Here is a 20,581-nt window from a genome sequence, read left to right on the forward strand (position 1 = left end):
TCAAAGCAGGATAAAGTAGACAATTATTAAGAAGTGATGTAATGTATTTGTTTATTAGTAATAATATTAGTCACAACAAAGTTTTGTAGATCATTAGATCCATGCAGGGCCCAGTTCCATAGAGCTGCCCAATCGCAAAAAGAAGCTTAGTGCTAAGCACGTTTTGCTGATCACCAACCCAGATTGCTTGCCGAGCACCGTATCAATGGTGTGCATATGAATGGTGGGACAACTTATTGTTGCTAAGCAGAACAATTTTAAGGAAAGTTTTCTGCTTAAAGCAGCTTCAAATGGGGTCCTAATTAATATTGACCTATACATATTGATTTGTAATGTTAAAGTGATGTTTAAAATTAAGTCATGCATATTACTTAAATCAAAAACGTTTTATCTCGAGCATTTTATATCATTGAGTTGCCTTCTAAGTTCTTGCACGTACTGTTAAACTATTTCCGTTGTTGTTAATTTTAACTTTTACTGGATTAATAACACTTTGCTACTTTATGTGATGGTATAGTCAGTGCAAAGTATTGAAGCCACACAGCCGTTTTCAATTTATAAGGTTCTGAGTTGTTCATAATTGCTTCTGTTAATTGATGTTCTTCTATTCTGAAGTTACCAAAAGAGTTCTTATTTTTTTGTTCTTTTCTTTTTTATGTTGCTGCAGTTTCGTAATGTTTAGGGTACTATCATTGAAACCAAATTGTGTTATGATTACTAAAACAAATTAGCCAAGTGTTAGTTTTGAAGTAAATATTATCTCTATCCACGGGCAATTTTTTAAATTGCATTTAGAGCATACAGTACTCGTAGGCCTATTTCGAGACTCATACTCTACCTTTAGGCCTTACAAACAAAAATGAGAGTAGATTTTATTGTACTCCCCGAATAAAGGTTTCATGTTGGGTTTGTACTTTCTGGGGTCTTATGAAATGAGGCTTCAATAGGAAGTCGACTAAAGATCGATGTATTGTATAATATCGTTTTTCCTTCCAATTTATGTTTGTCTGATTTCTGAGCAGCTTAGAATAAGATAAGGTACAGAAATGTTGAGTTATCTCAGCCCTACATCGAGTTTTCTGTCTGGAATTTATCAATTTCCAAGTGTAGCTTTTTAATTATTTTTTTGGTTTCTTTTTGACATATTGTTAAAGTGTACTTTGTGTTTACGGATATCATACAGTATATAATATGGAGGTTTTAAACTAAACATTCTGGAACAGTGGTATTTATACAGGGGGAACAAGAAGGTTTTTTAAACTGTTGAAAACAACACCACGAGACAAAAGGTTTTGCTATAAATTTGTCTGTTTAACGCCCACACCCAACCGGTGTACTTCAAGCGTGGTTTCGAAAACGGTCATAATTTGTGGCTTTTCATTTCACTGAACAGCGCCCTCCTATAGGGATTTTAGTCTAACTCGACTAGTTTTCTCATTTTCAAAAGACGTATTGACTGAAATATTATTTGTAACTTCTTCTTTTTTTGAAAAGAGTACGAATAACATCTTGTATTGTTTTTTATTTACGTCTAATTGGTAGCATCATTTTTTTTCCAGGAGTTATCTTTTATTGTATATAAATACTTTCCTTTCATATTTTCACGATGAAATTGTGTAGAAGTTAAACTTTACATTTAGGAATTCTCCTGTTTAGTCACACATATCGCATTCGATTTAAATTTGTAATGGATGTCTTTATCTTTGATTGGAACTTAAAGTCATCCAGCTGGTAAACTATTGCTTTTGTTACGATATGCTGAAACATTAATATTTGTTACCGATCTTTTTATTCATACTGATTATCATTACTGATAAGTGATTGTTAAAAACAAATTCATCGCTCCTTGTAGCGAGTGATTGTTGTTGTTGTTTCTTTTTAAGGTGAAATTCTTTCGAAACAAATATATCACAGTCTGTATAGACTCGCCAATGTTTGACAAAATATACCTTTTGTATCATGACCTGTCGAAAAGATAGATACAATTGATTTTAAACATGCTTTAAGTTGATAGTACCCAGAAGCTGTATCTTATTAGCTATGCCAAAGTGTTTTGCATAAAATGTTGCCTTATGTTATTTGAATCATTTCGTTAAAATAAAAATAAAAATGAATAAAAGCAATGATGTTTTGTTGTGGTTAATTTGTTTTATTTTATAAACCTAAATAGAGATGTTAACAAAGTTACCTTATTTAAACGAATGACGTCGCTTTGAATTGTATTTGGGACAACAAGATTGCGGTTTAAAGGCATCTGAAACTATTGGTAATTACTCAAAATAATATTAACATAACAACATCCTTGGTAACGAGCAACGGAGAGCTGTTGATATCGTAAGGCTATGTGAGAGACGGCTCCCTCTGACGTAGCATAGTTCTTGGGAAAGAAGTAATTTCCCACTAAAATATTTTAATTGAATTCGAGATCCAAGCTGAGGTTCTTTGTTTTTTCTTCCATTATTCTCTCGCAACTTCGACAACCAATTCAGTTCAAATGTCCACAGTCTTATTATTGTATACATATGTTGAGATATACCAAGTGAGAAGACTGGTCTTTGACAATTACCAAAGTGTCCAGTGCCTTAAAGTGTTTATCAAACCGTGTGGTGTTGCAACTTAAGCTGTATAAACCGTGAGTTTTCATCTCTATCTACGCCGTTTAAAAGCACAGCAACGCGCTTTGCATTTCTACATTGAGTTCAAATGAGTTTCTGAAATCCCCATAAACAACGTCAAAACGGAAACATAACCATCGTAAACCCGACAAATATTGTTTTAAATATCCCAAACACGGTATCCTAACATTACTACAAATAGGCTCACAGAAGAGACGTGTATAATTATAGCCTTTCTAACCACAAACTATTTCTATCTCATGAATGAGTAATTCCAAATCGATCCTTTGTCCCTTTTCTTTGATGAACCCCTAATCTCTATGGATTGGGTTTTAGCGGCCCGCCATGTTCCCCTTGTTAGGGTTGTACAATTTACCCTTCTGGGTTGTGGCAACCAGAGGCCTACATTGTCTCAATCGATAATAATACTTTGTGACAAACATATAACAGTCTTATTAGTTTGAGTGTTAAGATGAAGTCAAACCACCTTCTGTGATCTTGTTCAACAAATATGAGCTTCTTGGAGCTAACTTTCTTCGGAAAATAATCAAAACATTTTCGAGCACCACTAAACCACAATGTAGTGGCCGTTTTGTAGATGTCAATACTATAAGGAAACTGACATTTATGGAGCCATTTCGGATTTAGAGGACGTGTTATTTTTGGAGGAGGTTTCTATTTTGGCAAGATGGAGGTTTGTCATTGTCGCCATGATGGATTAAGAACGGTGAGTTAATTATTTCGAATGACGAAAAGAAAGAAAAAAAATTAATCTTAGACGATTATAACTGACCTGACTTTACCCAAAATGAAATAAATATAATTTGTATTCAAGAGACAGTAATTTTTGTTAATATGAGAAACCGAATAAAGTTGAATTCCAAGATGAATGTAGGCATTTATTAACAGGATATTCAGCCCATAGTCGGTTTGCAGAATATCTATACATGGGTATACCTGTATTCCCCATGTTGAGAACATTTAAATAGGCCTACTATTTTTTCTTTTGAGAGAATTTGAAAAAAAAGACAAATCAGAATGTAGGCAACACTATTGTGGTAAGATTTATGGTTGATGGTGCTGGGCAGAGTTGACCTTTTGTGTTTGCCTTTTTGTGGCGTAACGATGCCGTCATCACTGATCTTTGCTTGTCTTCTCTACACAGGGTTCTTTGTAGTAATGAAGTTCGCTTTACTTCAGTGAGAGTTCTTTGTTTCAAAACACTGAATTAATTAAATGATAGGGTTTATTTGTATGTAAACATTAAATTTTGACAATATTATCTGTTAAAATCAACAGTGCATTTTATTTTGTTTTGATTCAGTATGAACTTAAGCGAAAGTTTCTTCTTTTTTCAGATATGCCATTTGGTAGCAGTTTTGTCGTCGTTATGTCTCCTATCAGGTAAGAAAATAGCCTTTGATTTACACTCTAAAAAACTCCCGCGTCGGAACCGGTTCAGAAGCCGGCTCCATGGGGGCCTGACCAAAGTTCCCCAACGATGAATAACGAGAGTTAAAGGCAAAGTAACAAACACTCTTTGGTTTATGGAACCGTTCCATTGTTAAAATCGTACATGTTATAGTTGTATACAAAAAAAGTAACTTGTGAAAATTTCGTCTCAGAAGGATGTTTTTCTTTAAAGTCATTATACACTTTCAGTAAACAGTATTGTCCAAGTCCCACACTTCGTGTATCACAACTTATATATAAATTGACCAATCTGTGAAAATTAAGGCTCAATCGGTCATCGGAGTCGGGTGAAAATAACGGGAAAACCCACTCTTGTTTCCGCGCGTTTCGCCGTGTCATGACATGTGTTTATATAAATCCGTAATTCTCGCTATCGAGAATTGAAGTTGTTTTAATGTTTTCTCAAAAAGTAAAGCATTTCATGGAATAATATTTGAAGAGAAGTCTTTCAGCATTACCTTCTGTAAACCCTGTAAATTATTTGTAAATCTGTGAATTAAAAAAAAAAAAAATGATGTACCGAAAGTGTATAATGGCTTTGAAGAGTAATTACCAAACCTATGTCTCCCCTTTAACAATTATTTTATTTTGAATTTAACAGGTACTCTAATTCAGGGACAGGTGACTACCGATAGTGCAGTTGTATCCGATAATATCACGGTTACCGTAGCCGAAGAAGTAGACAACTCGACCCTCGCCCCTACTCCCACGGCCCCACCCACGAAGAGAGAAATTCTACTCTGGGCACTTATGGAAATAAAGTCACCCTCATTCAACGCCACCATAATGGAATTTATAACTGAGTACGATAACTGGCAGCTTGAGGTAGGTTCATTGTATGCTTCTCAAGTGCTTCTCCGTGCTCTTTATTTCCCGAAGGCGATATTAAGCCATTCTTACGGTGAACCAGAGATCGAGTACTATTGGTGGAAAAAAATCACATGGGCTTTGGTTCTTCCCGTGTTGTCCCTCTTTCTTTCAAAAAGCGACTATGAGCTTTCGATAATTGAACACATCATCACCAGGGCACGATTTTCAATACCCAAAACAGTGCACTTGCCGCGTCCACCATACCTCAAAATGACAACTTGATGGATTGTTTATCTGAAAAAGAAGACAGTTTATTTTACTTAAAGGCAGTGGACACTATTGAAAATTACTCAAAATAATTGTCGGCATCAAAACTTACTTGGTAACAAGTAATGGAGAGCTGTTGATAAAATAAAACATTGTGACAAACGGCTCCCTCTGAAGTACCAACGTTTTCGAGAAAGAAGTAACTTTTTTTCACTATTTTATTTCGATACCTCGGAATTAGGTTTTGAGGTCCCGAAATCTAGCATCTGAAAGCACACAACTTCGTGTGACGAGAGTGTTTCTTTCTTCCATTATTATCTCGCAACTTCGACAACATTCGAGTTCAAATTTCCACAGGTTTGTTATGCTGTGCTTATGTTGAGATACACCAACTGAGAAGACTTGTTTTTGACAATTACCAATAGTGTCCAGTGTCTTTAATACTGAAACAATACAAAATAAATTGCAAAATCCACAGTGCACATGTACAGTGTCAATCATACTCAAAAATACCAAAATGGAATATCTAAGAACAATTTCTTTAAATAGTTTTTCTCTGGAAAAAAACCCCAAAACAAATTGAGAAACAATTAGTGCACCTCTATCTCAAAAGCACATACAAATTTGTTAAGCACAACAAAGTTATGCTTACCAGACATAGGTTACTAGCTGAAATACCATCCCATATGTAGCATCTGTGACTGGTATACTGCTTATTGTTGTTTAGCAAAATATGTTTTAGTATTTTTTTTTCTTAAGCAGCTCTATGAAATTGGCCCCCGGTGGTCACTCTGTTCCTCTTTCTTTTGTCGACAGGATGAGCTGCTTTTCATATATTACAACGACACCTACATTCTTAGTCCGGACGACCGACCGGCTTATGGCAGCCTCGATCAGGCTATCCTCACCATGTCGGCCATGCTGGATGTGATGGGAGAAGATGGCGTTATTCCCGGCCCGAGGGAAGTCCTCTGCACGCTGATCTACCTTGAAGATTTAACCAGCGCCTTGTTCAAGCAGACCATTGCCAATGATGCGGATTTTACTGATTTTGGTGAACTGAATGGGGTGGCAACTGTAAGTCTACAACTGTTATTTTACCCTAGTCTTCGAACTATTAGTTTACCTTCACAATTTCGCTTTCAATATATATGAGTACCATCTTTGTTTTCTAACGGAGGGAGACCTAAACATATATTTAAGGTATGTTTAATATACAAGCGACCTTCTTATCTCAACGGGAGCTCGGATACACACATTTGTCCCTAAAATGGAAGGTGTTCTCTCAGCAGCATATAGTGTTAAACTCGCAAGTTCAGTTATTCTCTGAAATGGGTTTTGAAATGGGTTTTGAAACATCTTTGTGTTTGACATCGGTGTTTATAATGTACCCAATATATTTAGAATTCCTTTCTTCTGGCTTGACAAGTAGTTGTTTTTAGCTGCAGTAACCGCATATTGTAGTATACTGAATTCATGTGTTGTTTTCGGAACATTCTTAAGGTCGGTAAAGATGCAATGACCGACCACCATTTTCCTACCCAATCTGATCGAAGAAAACCATACAATGGGTATAATAATTACCACAAAATGTTTAATTGGTCATAGTAAACAGTTTCAAATGGCTATTGGAATTTCTTCTGTAACTTCATGACGTTTATTTTGTGCTTCTCAGTATGCTATTGAGGTATGTGATACACTTATCGATCCATCTTATCACGAGGCCTGGATGGTAATCAGGAAGGTAAGCTAATGCAAGTTATATCTGGAATTCTGCCTCATTGTTAGTACTACATGTACACGTAAATAGAGTGTAGTCAGTAACATAGCTTAACACTGGTTCTTTATTCTAGTGCTGGGTTGCACACTTTAAATGTGTATAATTATTACTGACCATAATATTGTTAAGGGTGTCTATATAGGCAATGGTACTTTGTTTTGTATTGTTCTTCCTAAATTAATTGCTAAGTTTTATCGATTTGAGACCGATACTTTTAGCTTCAATAAGTGTATTGCCATTAGATAGCCTGATGGTTTACCCGTGGCACGGGTCATTGCTTCGTGTTTGAAAGTTGGTACGCGCAACTCAAGCTATCCAGTACAAATGAAGTGTTAATACTTGTCGAGTTTGTAATAAGCTGCCATTTGTTGGCTCGTAGAAAGAGCCGGTCTGAAATTCAGTGGACACTATTGGTAATTACTCAAAATAATTATTAGCATAAAACCTTACTTGGTAACGAGCAAAGGGGAGCTATTGATGGTATAAAACATTGTAAGAAACGGCCCCCTCTGAAGTAACGTAGTTTTTGAGAAAGAAGTAATGTTCAACGAATTTGATTTCTAAACCTCAGAATGAGATTTTGAGGTCTCGAAATCAAGCATCTAAAAGCACACAACTTCGTGTGACAAGGGTTTTCCTCTTTCATTATTACCTCGCAACGTCGAAGACCATTTGAGCTAACATTTTCACAGGTTTGTTATTTTATGCATATGTTGAGATACACCAAGTGAGAAGACTGGTCTTCGACAGTTACCAATAGTGTCTAGTTTCTTTAATGCACTGTCATACACGATAACATTGCTAGAGTTTACTTTTCAATATTGGTCAGATTATAATTATTTTAAATATATATTGTTTCCCTTGAAGGCAACTCCGGCATTTTCAACCGTTGCTAACATCATGGATGTCCTCACATTGTTACTATCGAACACGCTGGAGTCACCAGCTACCGTTTTTAGTAACATTAAAAATATCGGTAAGTTACCATTTAGTTGTCTCATATGACAATTCGAGAATACTTTGTAGTTATTCTAAACACTTTTTAATATACTTGGCTTTCTAGCTAATCGCTCTAACACCACGTGTTCTCATCTATAGGTGAATAGGGTAATTTTAGGTTTTGAATTATAATTGAAGTGTTTCTTCGGCCGGGAACTTTGGGGTTGTCAGATTGGCGTAGTAGTAGTATCTGTCCTCGCCTTCCACCTACATTGGCCCGTAGCTTTTTGTCAAGGCCTCCGTGCCTTGAATAGCTTCATAGAGCCGCTATTCCAAGCGACTGAAAGGAGAGACCACGCACCAAGCCCCGCTGTGTGGTCTCTTCTTCCAGTCGTACGGGATAGCGGCTCTTTGCAGATGTCCAACCACGAATACCTTGATACGTTGCTACCATAGAACCACGGTTCCAATCTCGCCAGAAGCACTTTGTGGATTTGGTTCCTGCCTTGATTAGTTTTCCGAGGGTTTTCTAGACGATATTAACCTTAAAATTCCTCCCTTGTCCATGATGGACTATTATTGCGGTAATGTTTACTTTTATGGAATCTTTTGACAAAATTCAACCAATTACGTTTGGATAGCTAGCTACTTGAATCATCAACAAGTAACTACTCTTTATATTTTATCAATCATTTTTATTTTAAGAATATAATCTTGAGAAGAAACCATGGAGTGAGTTTCTTGGAGTTGATAAATATTTCGAGTTCGACAAGAATGAAGGAATATCTTTACCATCAAATTATATGGAGACAGTGGAATTGGAAGGTAAATCATTTGTTTTAACTAGTTTTGAAAAAGTAAGTTCTTACGATTATACAGTACTTCATAATGCATGTTCAACTAAAATGTATCGGTTAAAGTGTTATTTTATTCATGTCAAAACAACTTATAAGAACTTGCAAATTTATAAATGCCAGTTACTGTTGTTAAATACAGCATATCAATTGTATTATTTTTATAACGAAATAAATAGTGGTATAATCTTGGCAAGATGTCCCTCTGGTTGGCAAACAGTTGAAACAGCTAATTAAATTTTTGTATATTGCGCTGTTGTTTTGTGATCATATCAATGTCTCGATGACAGACCATTATAGTTTACCAAAATGAATTTATTATTCTCATGAAGACGAGCATTGTACTCTGTTCGAAACGTCGATACCACACCGGTTCTTTTCAGAGCCAACACCCGGACCAAAGAGTTACACATGGTTGTAAAGCAAGTTTACTCTTAATTTATAGTTTCTGTCTGTTTGCAATATCAGTTATTTGTTTATACCTAATTAATTTTTTTTTTTTTTTCTATCTCAGCTACTGATGTAGTGACGATGGTTGGTGTTCGCTATCGTAACATTAGTGGCATCATGGGAACTAACAAGACTGGTTCGTCTGCAGCGGCTGATATACTTGAAAGGAAGTAAGTTTTAAAATCTGAAATAATTATGTGTTTTTGAAAGAGTTGTCGCATTTAAATTCTATGTTCGAAAGAAAATATCCGAAATGTATGTATTTAACTGAATCTGAAGTTCATTTTGCTATGTAATAGATTTCCTTCCAAAATGAAGTATAATTCGACAAAGCTGCGTCTGATTTTGTTTTTGCAAAAGCTAATTTAGATTGTGTTTTCGCAAAAGCTAATTAAGATTGTAACACAAGTTAAGGAAAAACGCTGAAAGTTGTGCATGGCTTTTCACTATTTGCCCCTGACTGATAAAGTCCAAACTTTCACTGGTTATTTTTTGGTAAATGATTATAACCACTCAAAACACTGCCTGTGACTGTTTGTCAGCGCTACCATCGCTGTGTATACAAATGCACTGCAAAAACTGGGTGTAATGACCATCATGGTTTTTGACACAGATACCGAAAAGAGAGTCAAATCACCGCCGTCATATTGTTGGGAAGAAATTAGTGTTATTTTAACACCCTTTTGTGAAAACAAAAAATATTCTTGGAATATGAATGACAGCACCAAAGGTATCATTTTAAACACCCCGTTTTTGCAGTGTAATTGCCCCCAAAAGTTTAGTTATTGAATAAAATGCCCTTTAAAGGTTCATGATTTCATTTTGTTTTGCCTCATGTAGCAATGGTACCGTCAGACCACGTGTGCTGTCTCTTGACGTAGTCTCACTCTCAGTCGTTAAAGAATTGGATTTGAGCACGACATCAGTGCCTTTGACGTATCGACTGTATCACGATGAAGTGGTAAACATGATATTTACTGTTCTTTTTTAGTGTTATCAAATTTATAGAACTCCACTTTGGGTTAGATCTGGGTAGGTCCGTATGAATATTAAATTTTGTGCAAAAAGTGTAGGCCTTTGAGTGAAAATATATTGTTAATTCCTAAAGACAACAACAACACTTACTTCAGGACCTGCCGTCGATTTAACAAAACCCATCTTAACTTAGGATTAATATTAGGATGAAAACCGAGTTAAGTACCCTTTATCTTGTCTTAACTCCAGATAGGATTAGTCCTAGCTTTTCGTGAAATCCGCCGCTGATCCCCTGCATAAATAACATTTAAACAAAATAATAGCATCTGCCCTCAGCCTCAGCCCTCACTTATAAGGTTTTACCTAATTTTGTTTTTTTTAAATCTGTTTAAATGAGACCTGTATGTTTCTCCCTTGACAGATTGAGAGTCATCAAGAGGCAGTTTGTGTTTACTGGGATTACACACAATTGTAAGTAATTTTTTCAAATTGTTTTAAAGGCATGATTTACTTCCGGTAGTTATAAAGGATCTGAGGCATTTCATGGTAAGGTATCAATGTATATTTGGTTTGCGGTAACACAATGTGTGTATCTACTTGTCAGGTAGAGTTGTTCTTAGAGAACTGTCTTGCTTTATTCTACTGTCGCGGAGTAGATAATCGGAGGTTCGGGAGACTTCTCAGTTCTGAAAAGAACTGTCCTGCTTTTTAACTGTTACCAGGGCGGATGGTATAGAAAATAGACTGGACTACTACTTCCGGTAGTTACTTCATAAGTTAATAAATATAAGTTTTTGTAGATCTGTTCATTTTGTAGATCTGTGCATTCTAGATCTGTTCATGTGATAACATATTGTTCGAAAGGACTCTCTTTGAAGTAAAATAGTTTCAAAGAAAGAGACATCTTTTCACCAGACTTTCTACCTTGAGTTGGTTTAATTTTATTATTCTGAGCAGGATATTTTTGTACCAACCAAGTGTGGTTTTCGGCATCACGAACGTAGGTACTGATGTCAAAAATTGTAAAATTACCGTGTCAAATGTTTCAGTACAGACAAACAAATTTGGAAGGGACTCTTTATAAGACGTATGTCAGAACTTTGCCCATATTATTTGCTAAATAAATGATGTAGTTGATAAAGGGAAAGCACAATTCGAATTTCCAGACCTCACCTCCACTGACCCTGCCCCCACTGGGGCCATGTAATCCTATATATATAGAGAACACTATCTGCACTCATTATTTTATAAGCACTACATTTATTATAATCATTTGTGTTTGTTTTCTAGCGAGGGTGATGGCGGTGTTTGGAACAGCGAAGGATGTTGGTTGGTCGAGAGTAGTTCTAACTTAGAGACCACTGTCTGTATGTGCAACCACACCACGAACTTTGGATTATTAGTGATTGATTATGAACGAGTGGTAAGTATTACTGATACATGTAATCGGTATAGTTGCTACCAAATATCCTTTAAATGTAGCCTACTTTGTATATAGCAAGCCTCCATGCTTGTAGTAAGTGTTAACGGTGACACCGTCTACTTGCCAACAACTACTTCCTCTCCGATTGCGCATTATAGAGATATTTCATCCTCCGGCACATCTTCATTAAACATGATTTGTTGAGATCATTTCCAAGTCAATCTTGGTGAAAATACTTTTTAACAAATCAGTTTTATTTTTAGGTCACGAATAACTATTCATCTTTTAAACAGTGGACACTATTGGTAATTACTCAAAATAATTACTATCATAAAACCCTATTTGATTACGAGTAATGGGGAGAGGTTGATAGTATAAAACATTCGAGAAACAGCTCCCTCCGTAGTTTTCGAGAAAGAAGTAATATTCCACCGAATTTGATTTCGAGACCTCAGATTTAGAATTTGAAGTCTCGAAATCAAGCATCTGAGAGCACACAACTTCGTGCGACAATTAGGGTGTTTTTTCTTCTTTCACTAATATCTCGCAACTTCGACGACCGATTGAGCTCAAATTTTCACAGTTTTGTTATGTTATGCATATGTTGAGATACACTAGCTGTGAAGACAATAGTCGTTGACAATTACCAATCGTGTCCGTGTCTTAAATCGCTTGATACTATATAAGTAGTTGCCTTGAGAGTAACAACTTCTATTCTGTTGTTCTTTCAGGAGACCAATTGGAACTTCATCGCCCACACCTGGATGATAACCATCGGTGGGGGCGTTTCAGCTATTCCACTCATCATGGTCCTCGTACTCTTCGTGTATCTTGGGTAAGTTTAAATGAATTCCTAAAGGAAACCCTAACCTTAACCCCTATGGTCGTAATTGTACAGAATGTTGACAATGTAAATTAAAAATGCTGTTTTGTATTGTCCATTTTTTGATCAGTATTGTTATTAATTTGACATTTTTTTTTACTTTTGTGTCTCACCTTTTAAAGCTGGTTGTTAAACTTTTTTACTTGTTAAATCTTTCTGTATCATCTAGATTCTTAAATTATTTTTTACTGTGTAACACTTTGCTTTGTATAAATGTTGCCTGGTCCAGTCCAGCGCCTTAAGGCTGCTATTGTTTTTGCGCTTTATAAACTTCTCTTAATTATCTATTAATTTATTAAACAATCATAAACGTAGTAGACACCTTTCTCACTAAATTCGATCGGAATAAACAAATTTAACGCTCTATTATTTTTGTTTTGACAAGTACCCTCAATACACGGCGTCGAGTGGCTCAGATAAGCTTCATCTTCAGCTACTTGATACTGATGTTGTTGTACAGTACAACTAACTTGGCAGAAATCAACGAGGTAAAGAATAATCTCATTTAGTTTGTTTTATGCAAGTCGCCAAACACACAAGGCCTGAAGGCCACTTCAAGGTGTGGGCTACAATTCAATTTTTGTCAGGGGCCGTTGTCACCGGCTCCTTGGGCTGAAACAGGGTTACCCCTTTCACAGTCCATAGAGATTAAAGCTTACTAGGTGATCATTTATTAGAACCCTGACTGCAGCGTAGAGCACCAAGCAATGCCTCCCCAACTTGACGAAGCAATTATGGTTAAAGGTAGTGTATACTTCTTGTCAAAGACAAGTATCTAGGAGACATTCGCCTTTTTTAATTATTTGTTGTGTACCTTTATGCTCTCCTGTGTACCCCACCGTTGTTTTACCTGGTTTTCTTAAATATTTTAAATGTATGTACATGAGCTTGTAAATGTGATTGCCCGAATAAATATTATCCTCACTACCAAACACATGCATAAATAACAAACCTGTGGGAATCTAGTCTCAATTGTCTTTGCAAAAAGTTGCCAAAAAAAGACAGACAAACACCAACCCTGTTTTTGCATGTGTGATTTCAGATGCCTCTAAATGGAATAATAAATCACGCCTGAAGCTTTTCTCAGATTTTTTGGAGGGTTGAAAATGACATCTGTCTTTTAGACTACATTATCTCACAGAGGTCGTTTATAACAAATTAATTATAAATAAGTAGCTTTTTAGTACTCCTTACTCGGTATTTATGGTATTTAAAGACAGTGGACACTATTGGTTATTGTCAAAGACCAGTCTTTCCACTTGGTGTATACAATATATGCATAATAACAAGCCTGTGAACATTTGAGCTCAATATTATTGGGCATCGAAGTTGCGACATAATAATAAAGAAAAAACACATTGTCACGCGTAGTCACATGTGCTTTCAGATGCTTGATTTCGAGACCTCAAATTCTAACTCTGAGGTCTCGAGATCATATTCGTGGAAAAACTTCTACTTTCTCAAAAACTACGTTACTTCAGAGGGAGCCGTTGCTCACAATGTTCTATATTATCAACCTCTCCCCATTACTGGTTACCAAGTAAGGTTTTATGCTATTAACTATTTTTTTTTAGTAATTACCAATAGTGTCCACTGCCTTCAACTGATGGAGTGCTCACCCTGCCATGTGTAATATTCACACACACTACAAAGCCTCCGAAAATGAGCCAGCCTCTTTAAGTACCTCTCCAGTTTTTTGATAATCAATTATAATCGCAATTATAACAGATGTTTATTTATGTCTTTATTTGACGAATCTAGTGGGCCTGTATGGGTTTTGGTCTGGCATCCCATTTCTTCATCCTCTCTTCCTCATTCTGGCTCTTCGTTATTGGGATGTTGCTGTTCACCAGGGTGACAGACTTCACGAAGGGAGAGGTGCAGATGTGGCATTGTATTCTAGCTGGCTGGGGTAAGTAACAAACACCTTCCCATGTTATATAACTGTAATAACTAACGAATAAAAGTAGGATGTGAAACTTTGCACGTTGGGAATACGCTATGGAAAGGTTTGCGGTACACCATGTAATGACTATCTCTAATGAGTTGGGGTGGTTCTGAAAAGAACCGTTGGTTTTAACTCGACGTTTCGATCAGTATGCTCTGATCGTCTTCTGGAGAAACATATAAAATTGTAATCCTTACTATGGATGGCATTGCTTGCATATTAGATGACAAATTGTTGCTGTTGATGACACACCAGTTTTTTTTATATCAAGTTCACATCAACTGTCACCAACATAAATTTTAAAGCAAAATATCAATTTTAATTCGATCCAATAAAAGAAATTGTCAAAATACATCACCATGAAGTCACAGAGTAATTTGGTTTACAATAAAATTACATCAAACATAAAAGACTTTTCTATCATTGACTTTTCAGGCTTACCGGTTGCAATAGTTGGCGGGATTGGCGGTTGGAAATGGTCGATATACGGCTTGGGAACAAGGTAAGTTAATTGATCAAAATTTGTCATCTTAACCTGTTTTACTAAATGAAAAAATATTCAAACCCTAATCAAGCAGATCAAAATGCATTTTTATGAACAAAATGAATAAAATGAAAACAGTTTTTTTCTCGACGTATTACTAATTTGTAGAAAACAGTTAAAGACAGTGGACACTATTGTTAAATTGTCAAAGAATAGCCTTCACAGTTGGTGTATCGCAACATACGCATAAAAAAACAAACCTGTGAAAATTTGAGCTCAATCGGTCATCCAAGTTGCGAGATAATAATGAAAGCAAAAATACCCTTGTCACGCGAAGTTGTGTGCGTTTAGATGGTTGATTTCGAGACCTCAAGTTCTAAACTTGAGGTGTCGAAATCAAATCCGTGGAAAATTACTTCTTTCTCGAAAACTATGACACTTCAGAGGGAGCCGTTTCTCACAATGTTTTATACCATCAACCTCTCCCCATTACTCATCACCAAGAAAGGTTTTACGCTAATAATTATTTTGAGTTATTACCAATAGTGTCCACTGCCTTTAAAAAGAAAGACCCACAGATAGTGTAAAAGTTTCAGTTGATTTAAGTTTCTTATTGCTGAGGAAACAACTTCATTCTGTTGGCCAAAGACACATTTATTGATTAAACACTGTGATTGTTTGTTTTGTTAGGTGTTGGATGAATGCTTCAGATGAGATCATCAATGCTACATATTTCTACCCACCAATTGTGACTAGTGCGGTGAGTACAGTCTTTATTGGCAGTTTGTTCTATTTGCCTTTTGTTTTAACTTTTACAAACTGTTTCTACCGTAGCAAGTTTGGAGTAGGCAGTTAATTTGAAAGCTATACTTTTTATCTTCATTCACCATTGAAAGTTCTGAGTTGTTCTATTTCATTATAATGTTTTCCACTACAAGCCATGCGAGGCAGAGTGGGGCTCTAAACCGTATTCTAAAATGACCAACAACAGTGTTAAAGGGTAAATCCAATCTCGAGATGAGTAACACGTCCAAACTTAGGATGGGTTTGTTGCATCCTTACGTATCATGGTTACGAAACTGTACTCGTACTAAGTCTTAAAGATTAATCCTAAAGGTCAGGAAGAGTGTGTTGAAATCAACCGCTGACTTTGTACTCGTTCACAGATGGCCATATAAATTTGTGGAGGAATTTATTTGACAAATGCTTGCTTTATAACCCAAATAATGAAGAACAACTTATTTGTCTTATTTCAGGCAACTATTTTCATGTTGTTATTCTCACTACGGGCCATCAAGCTGTCCAATCAACATGCACTCTTCGTCAGAGAAAAGGATGAGTTGAACAAAATCAAGTGAGTTTCTCTTGGAGATCTAAACATTCATAAGGAGTTTTGGTTTCAAGACTTGTGTAGACAATTTTAGATAATTTCCTGACGTTTCAAACCCTGGCAGAGTCGTTCTCGAAAGCTAAATGACAACACAACACAACACAACACAACACAACACAACACAACACAACACAACACACCAACTTTTGAAGAATCATTCTAAAAATCATGTTTGAAGAATCATTCTAAAAATCAAGATTACTGATCCCAACAAGCCAAGTGGAAAGAGAGAGAGCGAAAACAAAGAAGGAAGAGAGGTTGTAAAAGGAACGGCTGGAATAATCACAACAGTTTTGAAATACAACAAACCAAAATCGAATAATTATAACACAACATTCAATGGGGAACAAGTAACTAATTGGTTTTTGTGTGAGATAATTTTGCAATTATGAAAGTAGCTCAGTGTTTTTTTTTATTTGTATTTTTTATTTTGTATTATTTAGGTGTTAAGAGTTATTTTTCTTTATTTCCAGGGGTGTTTGCGTGTGTTACATAATCATCTTATTATCCTTCGACCTCACTATCTTTAGTGGCATTAAGTCATTTGAAATGGAGATGTTGGGATATGCCTTCGGCGGGCTACTTTGTGTACAGGTTAGTGATTCAATTATCAAAATTTTGACATTTGAAATTGGTAATTAACTATTTTCAGCACAATCATATTTTTATTTGGATTCTTTCTTAAATCAGTAATATTTGATTCAAGATTGAAGTTTCTCACAAAATGCTCAGATATTAACCAACCATGTGTTCTTTTTTTACAATAATTTTTAAATTGAACAGAAGCCATTCCAGGCTACACGACGACATACAAAACTGTCATCGAAAGATACGAACAACAGAACCCTGCCAACGATGAGACATATTTATATCTCATTTTACATTTTGCCACTTTTGTGATATCACGAATTATGTCTAAAGTTCTCTTCTTTTCTCATTCCCAGGGATTGGTGGTAATATTAGCGCAGAAGCTAAACTCTGAGGTAAGTTTGATATTTGATGTTATCAGTTGATGGATTAACTATGTCAAGAGAATTTAATGCTTTTTATTGAAAACAAAACAGCGAATACTTTAATTATTAAGTTGGTTTGTTAATACTCCCTTCTAGATTAAAGTGGCCTGGAATTTGAAGAGGGATCCACCACCGGAGATACCTAAAGACGACGAGGATGAATATGGATGGGTAAGATTGATTGTAATTCCAAAATGGGAAAGATGATATAAACTTATTGTAAAAATAGTTAAAGGAGCTGATGTCTTGTCATTATCAAAGCAAGCTCATACGTTCAAGGCAGTGGTGTTGTTGAACATGGAGCTACACATGCGCACCCTCCATAGATTAGAACATCGAGTTCATTGCAAAAGCCATAAAAGAGTGTCATACATCATAGACTCGCATATCATGCATTCTCATAAATCCCGGTTTTGCTTGATTTCACAGGACCTCGATAACAAACCGGAGAAGAAATCGAAGATGAGGATAAGTAAGTATTATCCTGATGGTCTGTGTTTGATTACAAACTTGAATAACAAACTCTGCTCGTCTTCAGGAGAAGAAGACTACAGGAGAATACAATTCGAAACGTCGATGCCAAGGCAGCTCTTTTCAGAGCCAACACTATCTTATAATAAATTATTGCACGTTTGTACTCTCTAGTTTACTGTTATTTATGATTTATTCTTATCTTTCTTAATGTCATTGACGTGTCATTTCATAACTCTTCTCCACAATTTCCCTGTCTTTATATACAATAAAATATGTTAACAACATACAAGACTCCTAAAATTAACGACAATGTCTTTTTGTCACACAGTGATGACACTTGAAGACTATGACGACGACGATGACAGGGACATCTACTCTGAGTATTCATCGCGTCCAGGCACTAGTCGGGTAAGCTTCCACTCAAATTCATAATTGTTTAGAATTTGTGATATTTCTCCTCATAATTTTGGCCTAGATCTTCTCAAACTCCTTGTATGAACTAGGAAACAAAACAAAATTGTTTTTATTTCAATGAAACACAAGATTACTAGTTCGTCTTATACCATCGTAATGTGAGTTTTGTCATTATATGTCAAACCTGTGTTCCATGACATGTTTTTGTATTATTCCCCTTTATTAACTTTGGCCTAATTCTGCCTAAAGTCCTTTAACAAAATTAATAAGGAAATAAACACTTTTTAGCTATATCGGTGCGTTTTTGTTAATGCTTTACAACTAAACATTATCTTTTCGTCTTATCGTGTATCCACTACATTATGTGCTATCTCTTTCTCTGCAAAACCATTTTAGCGGAATGTTCAGTTTGTTTTATGAAGACTTTTTTTTACTTCACATTTCTGCACAGAGTGCATTATCAATGGGTGATATAAACTACGAGGACTCCCACTACACCGGGAACAGTCTCCAACCAGGCAAGAATACTCCCCGGGCGGGACGCCTCAGTCCACGGCGGACCGGAGACGGCGCAAGCCACGGCAGGAACTCCGCTGACGGGCTCCGTGGAGAAGACGTCATGGGGGAGTTTCCGATCAAGATTAAAGGCAAAGGTGGCTACGGGAATACGAACTATGCTAATATGATTAATGGTTACGGAGGAGGAGGTGGGAAGAAAGGTGATGTTGATAATCTCTTACCGAAACCGAAGAGGATGAGCATACCAGGGTCCATTGATGATCCAGAGGAGGAGGAGAAAGAGATAAGGAAGCTAAGCTCCCCTGGAAGGAGATCGGCAGATGGGAGGGAGAAATCAGATCTTGGGGATAGGTTGTCTCCGGAGGGGGGATACGGGGAAACAAATGAAGGGTATCAAGATAATAATGGGGAGTATGAAGAAGGTTATGATGACGAATATGGGGAGTATGATGAGAACTATGATGAGAATTATGACGAGAATTATGACGAAAATTACGACGAAAATTACGACGGTAATTATGACGAAAATTACGACGAAAACTATGAAGAGGACTATTAGAAAAGGGACAACAACTATGATGAAATTAATCATGACGAGTTGTCAGAGAATAACCACCATGCTCTATTCCAATTAAGTCTTGGCCCAATCTTCATAAAAGGCATTTGACGTAAAAAGTATCGTCAAGTCTTGAGTTTTCTTAAACTAAAAGAACTCGGGTAAGAATTGACACAGACTCCTGGTTCAATGGGCCTGACCATATTGTACTAAGATGCTGCGTCAGTTTAGCACATTTTGTGTCATTAGGACACAGATTCTATTGGATACTGACCCCAAAATTGGTCAGTCCCATTCGACTCATAATCCCGGTCAACTTTGTCACGGGAGTGTTTTATTTGTGTATAGGGGAACTTATGTATATGATTTGGTTTTAATCAAAAAAAAGTCAGTCGGGTGAATGTTTGTGCCAATTATTAAAACCAAAGCATTTGTTGGTAATACTATGGTAAAGAGTGTCATACTCTTTTCAGTAATCAGGAAGATATTTATGAACTGTAAAATATAGATAATAGATAAAAATAGATAATGTTTATTAAAAGTCATGTTTTGAAAGTAAAACCAAATAAGTAAAACCTCTTAAAGCAGTTTACTGTAATTTATCTTTAATTGTAACATAATAATTATCGGTTTATATCTTTAATGACTTTGAGTTTAGTTTGCCCCTTTTTGTCATAAAGTGTTCTTTACTTTTATAAAGGTTAAAATATTGTTTTCAAACTCTGGAAAATTATGTCATGTGTGTGGTAAAATTAAGAATTATTTCTCGAAAAAGATTTAAAGTCAACAGATCTGGGCCCTATTTCGCGGCCGATTTTGTGCTGACTGTGCGATTTCCATTCGTAGCGCTGCCAACCGTAAGCACACGAAAAGGCATGCTAACCTTCCGGTGCTTAACGCACGAAAATAATTGACGTCATAATGCAATACGCAATACGGCCGCCCAATTTTTCCGTTTACCTGTGAAATACGCTACGGCTTAAGCATGTCTGCTACAGAATAAGCTCGCAAATTGTCCTACCGTTAAGCAGCGCTATGAAATTAGGCCCTGTAAAACCAGGTATTGTCTGGACTTTCGTTTTATATTGTAGAACCTTTCTCTCTTAAAGATTTTAACACCAACATGGCTACAGATCAATCAAACAATAGACTTGTTAGGCTTCTGAACAATTTTTGCTTTGTGTTCAATCTTACTCAATTAATCCATGATTATACCAGAGTTACAATGGAACATAGGTCGATTATTGATCTAATCCTTGTGTCAGATGAGTCTAAAATTTCTCAACACGGGGTTTTAAATTCTAGTATTAGTGA

General features: G+C 36.1%; 1 protein-coding gene across 1 annotated transcript; it reads left to right on the forward strand.

Moving 5' to 3' along the window:
• Positions 1-2,567: 2,567 nt before the first annotated feature.
• On the forward strand, positions 2,568-20,361 carry LOC117289373. The gene is made up of 23 exons (XM_033770470.1): positions 2,568-3,342; positions 3,974-4,019; positions 4,690-4,913; positions 5,982-6,242; positions 6,841-6,909; positions 7,813-7,921; positions 8,590-8,709; positions 9,253-9,358; positions 10,029-10,149; positions 10,585-10,634; positions 11,454-11,586; positions 12,318-12,421; positions 12,855-12,957; positions 14,231-14,381; positions 14,853-14,919; positions 15,592-15,661; positions 16,158-16,255; positions 16,765-16,885; positions 17,236-17,274; positions 17,401-17,475; positions 17,734-17,776; positions 18,107-18,186; positions 18,644-20,361. Exons 1-23 carry the CDS (start codon positions 3,304-3,306, stop codon positions 19,268-19,270), a joined length of 2,856 nt encoding a protein of 951 aa, XP_033626361.1. The 5' UTR covers positions 2,568-3,303; the 3' UTR covers positions 19,271-20,361.
• The last annotated feature ends 220 nt before the right edge of the window (positions 20,362-20,581 follow it).

This window comes from Asterias rubens, chromosome 4, assembly GCF_902459465.1.
Source record: "Asterias rubens chromosome 4, eAstRub1.3, whole genome shotgun sequence".
Classification (NCBI taxonomy): Eukaryota; Metazoa; Echinodermata; class Asteroidea; order Forcipulatida; family Asteriidae; genus Asterias; species Asterias rubens.

Excerpts from the sequence above, each read along its gene's own strand:
- LOC117289373 (XM_033770470.1), top strand. The coding sequence starts at position 3,304 with ATGGAGGTTTGTCATTGTCGCCATGATGGATTAAGAACG. Across the intron at positions 8,710-9,252 it reads GGAGACAGTGGAATTGGAAG|CTACTGATGTAGTGACGATG; the intron begins GTAAATCATTTG and ends TTTCTATCTCAG. Across the intron at positions 12,958-14,230 it reads ACTTGGCAGAAATCAACGAG|TGGGCCTGTATGGGTTTTGG; the intron begins GTAAAGAATAAT and ends TGACGAATCTAG.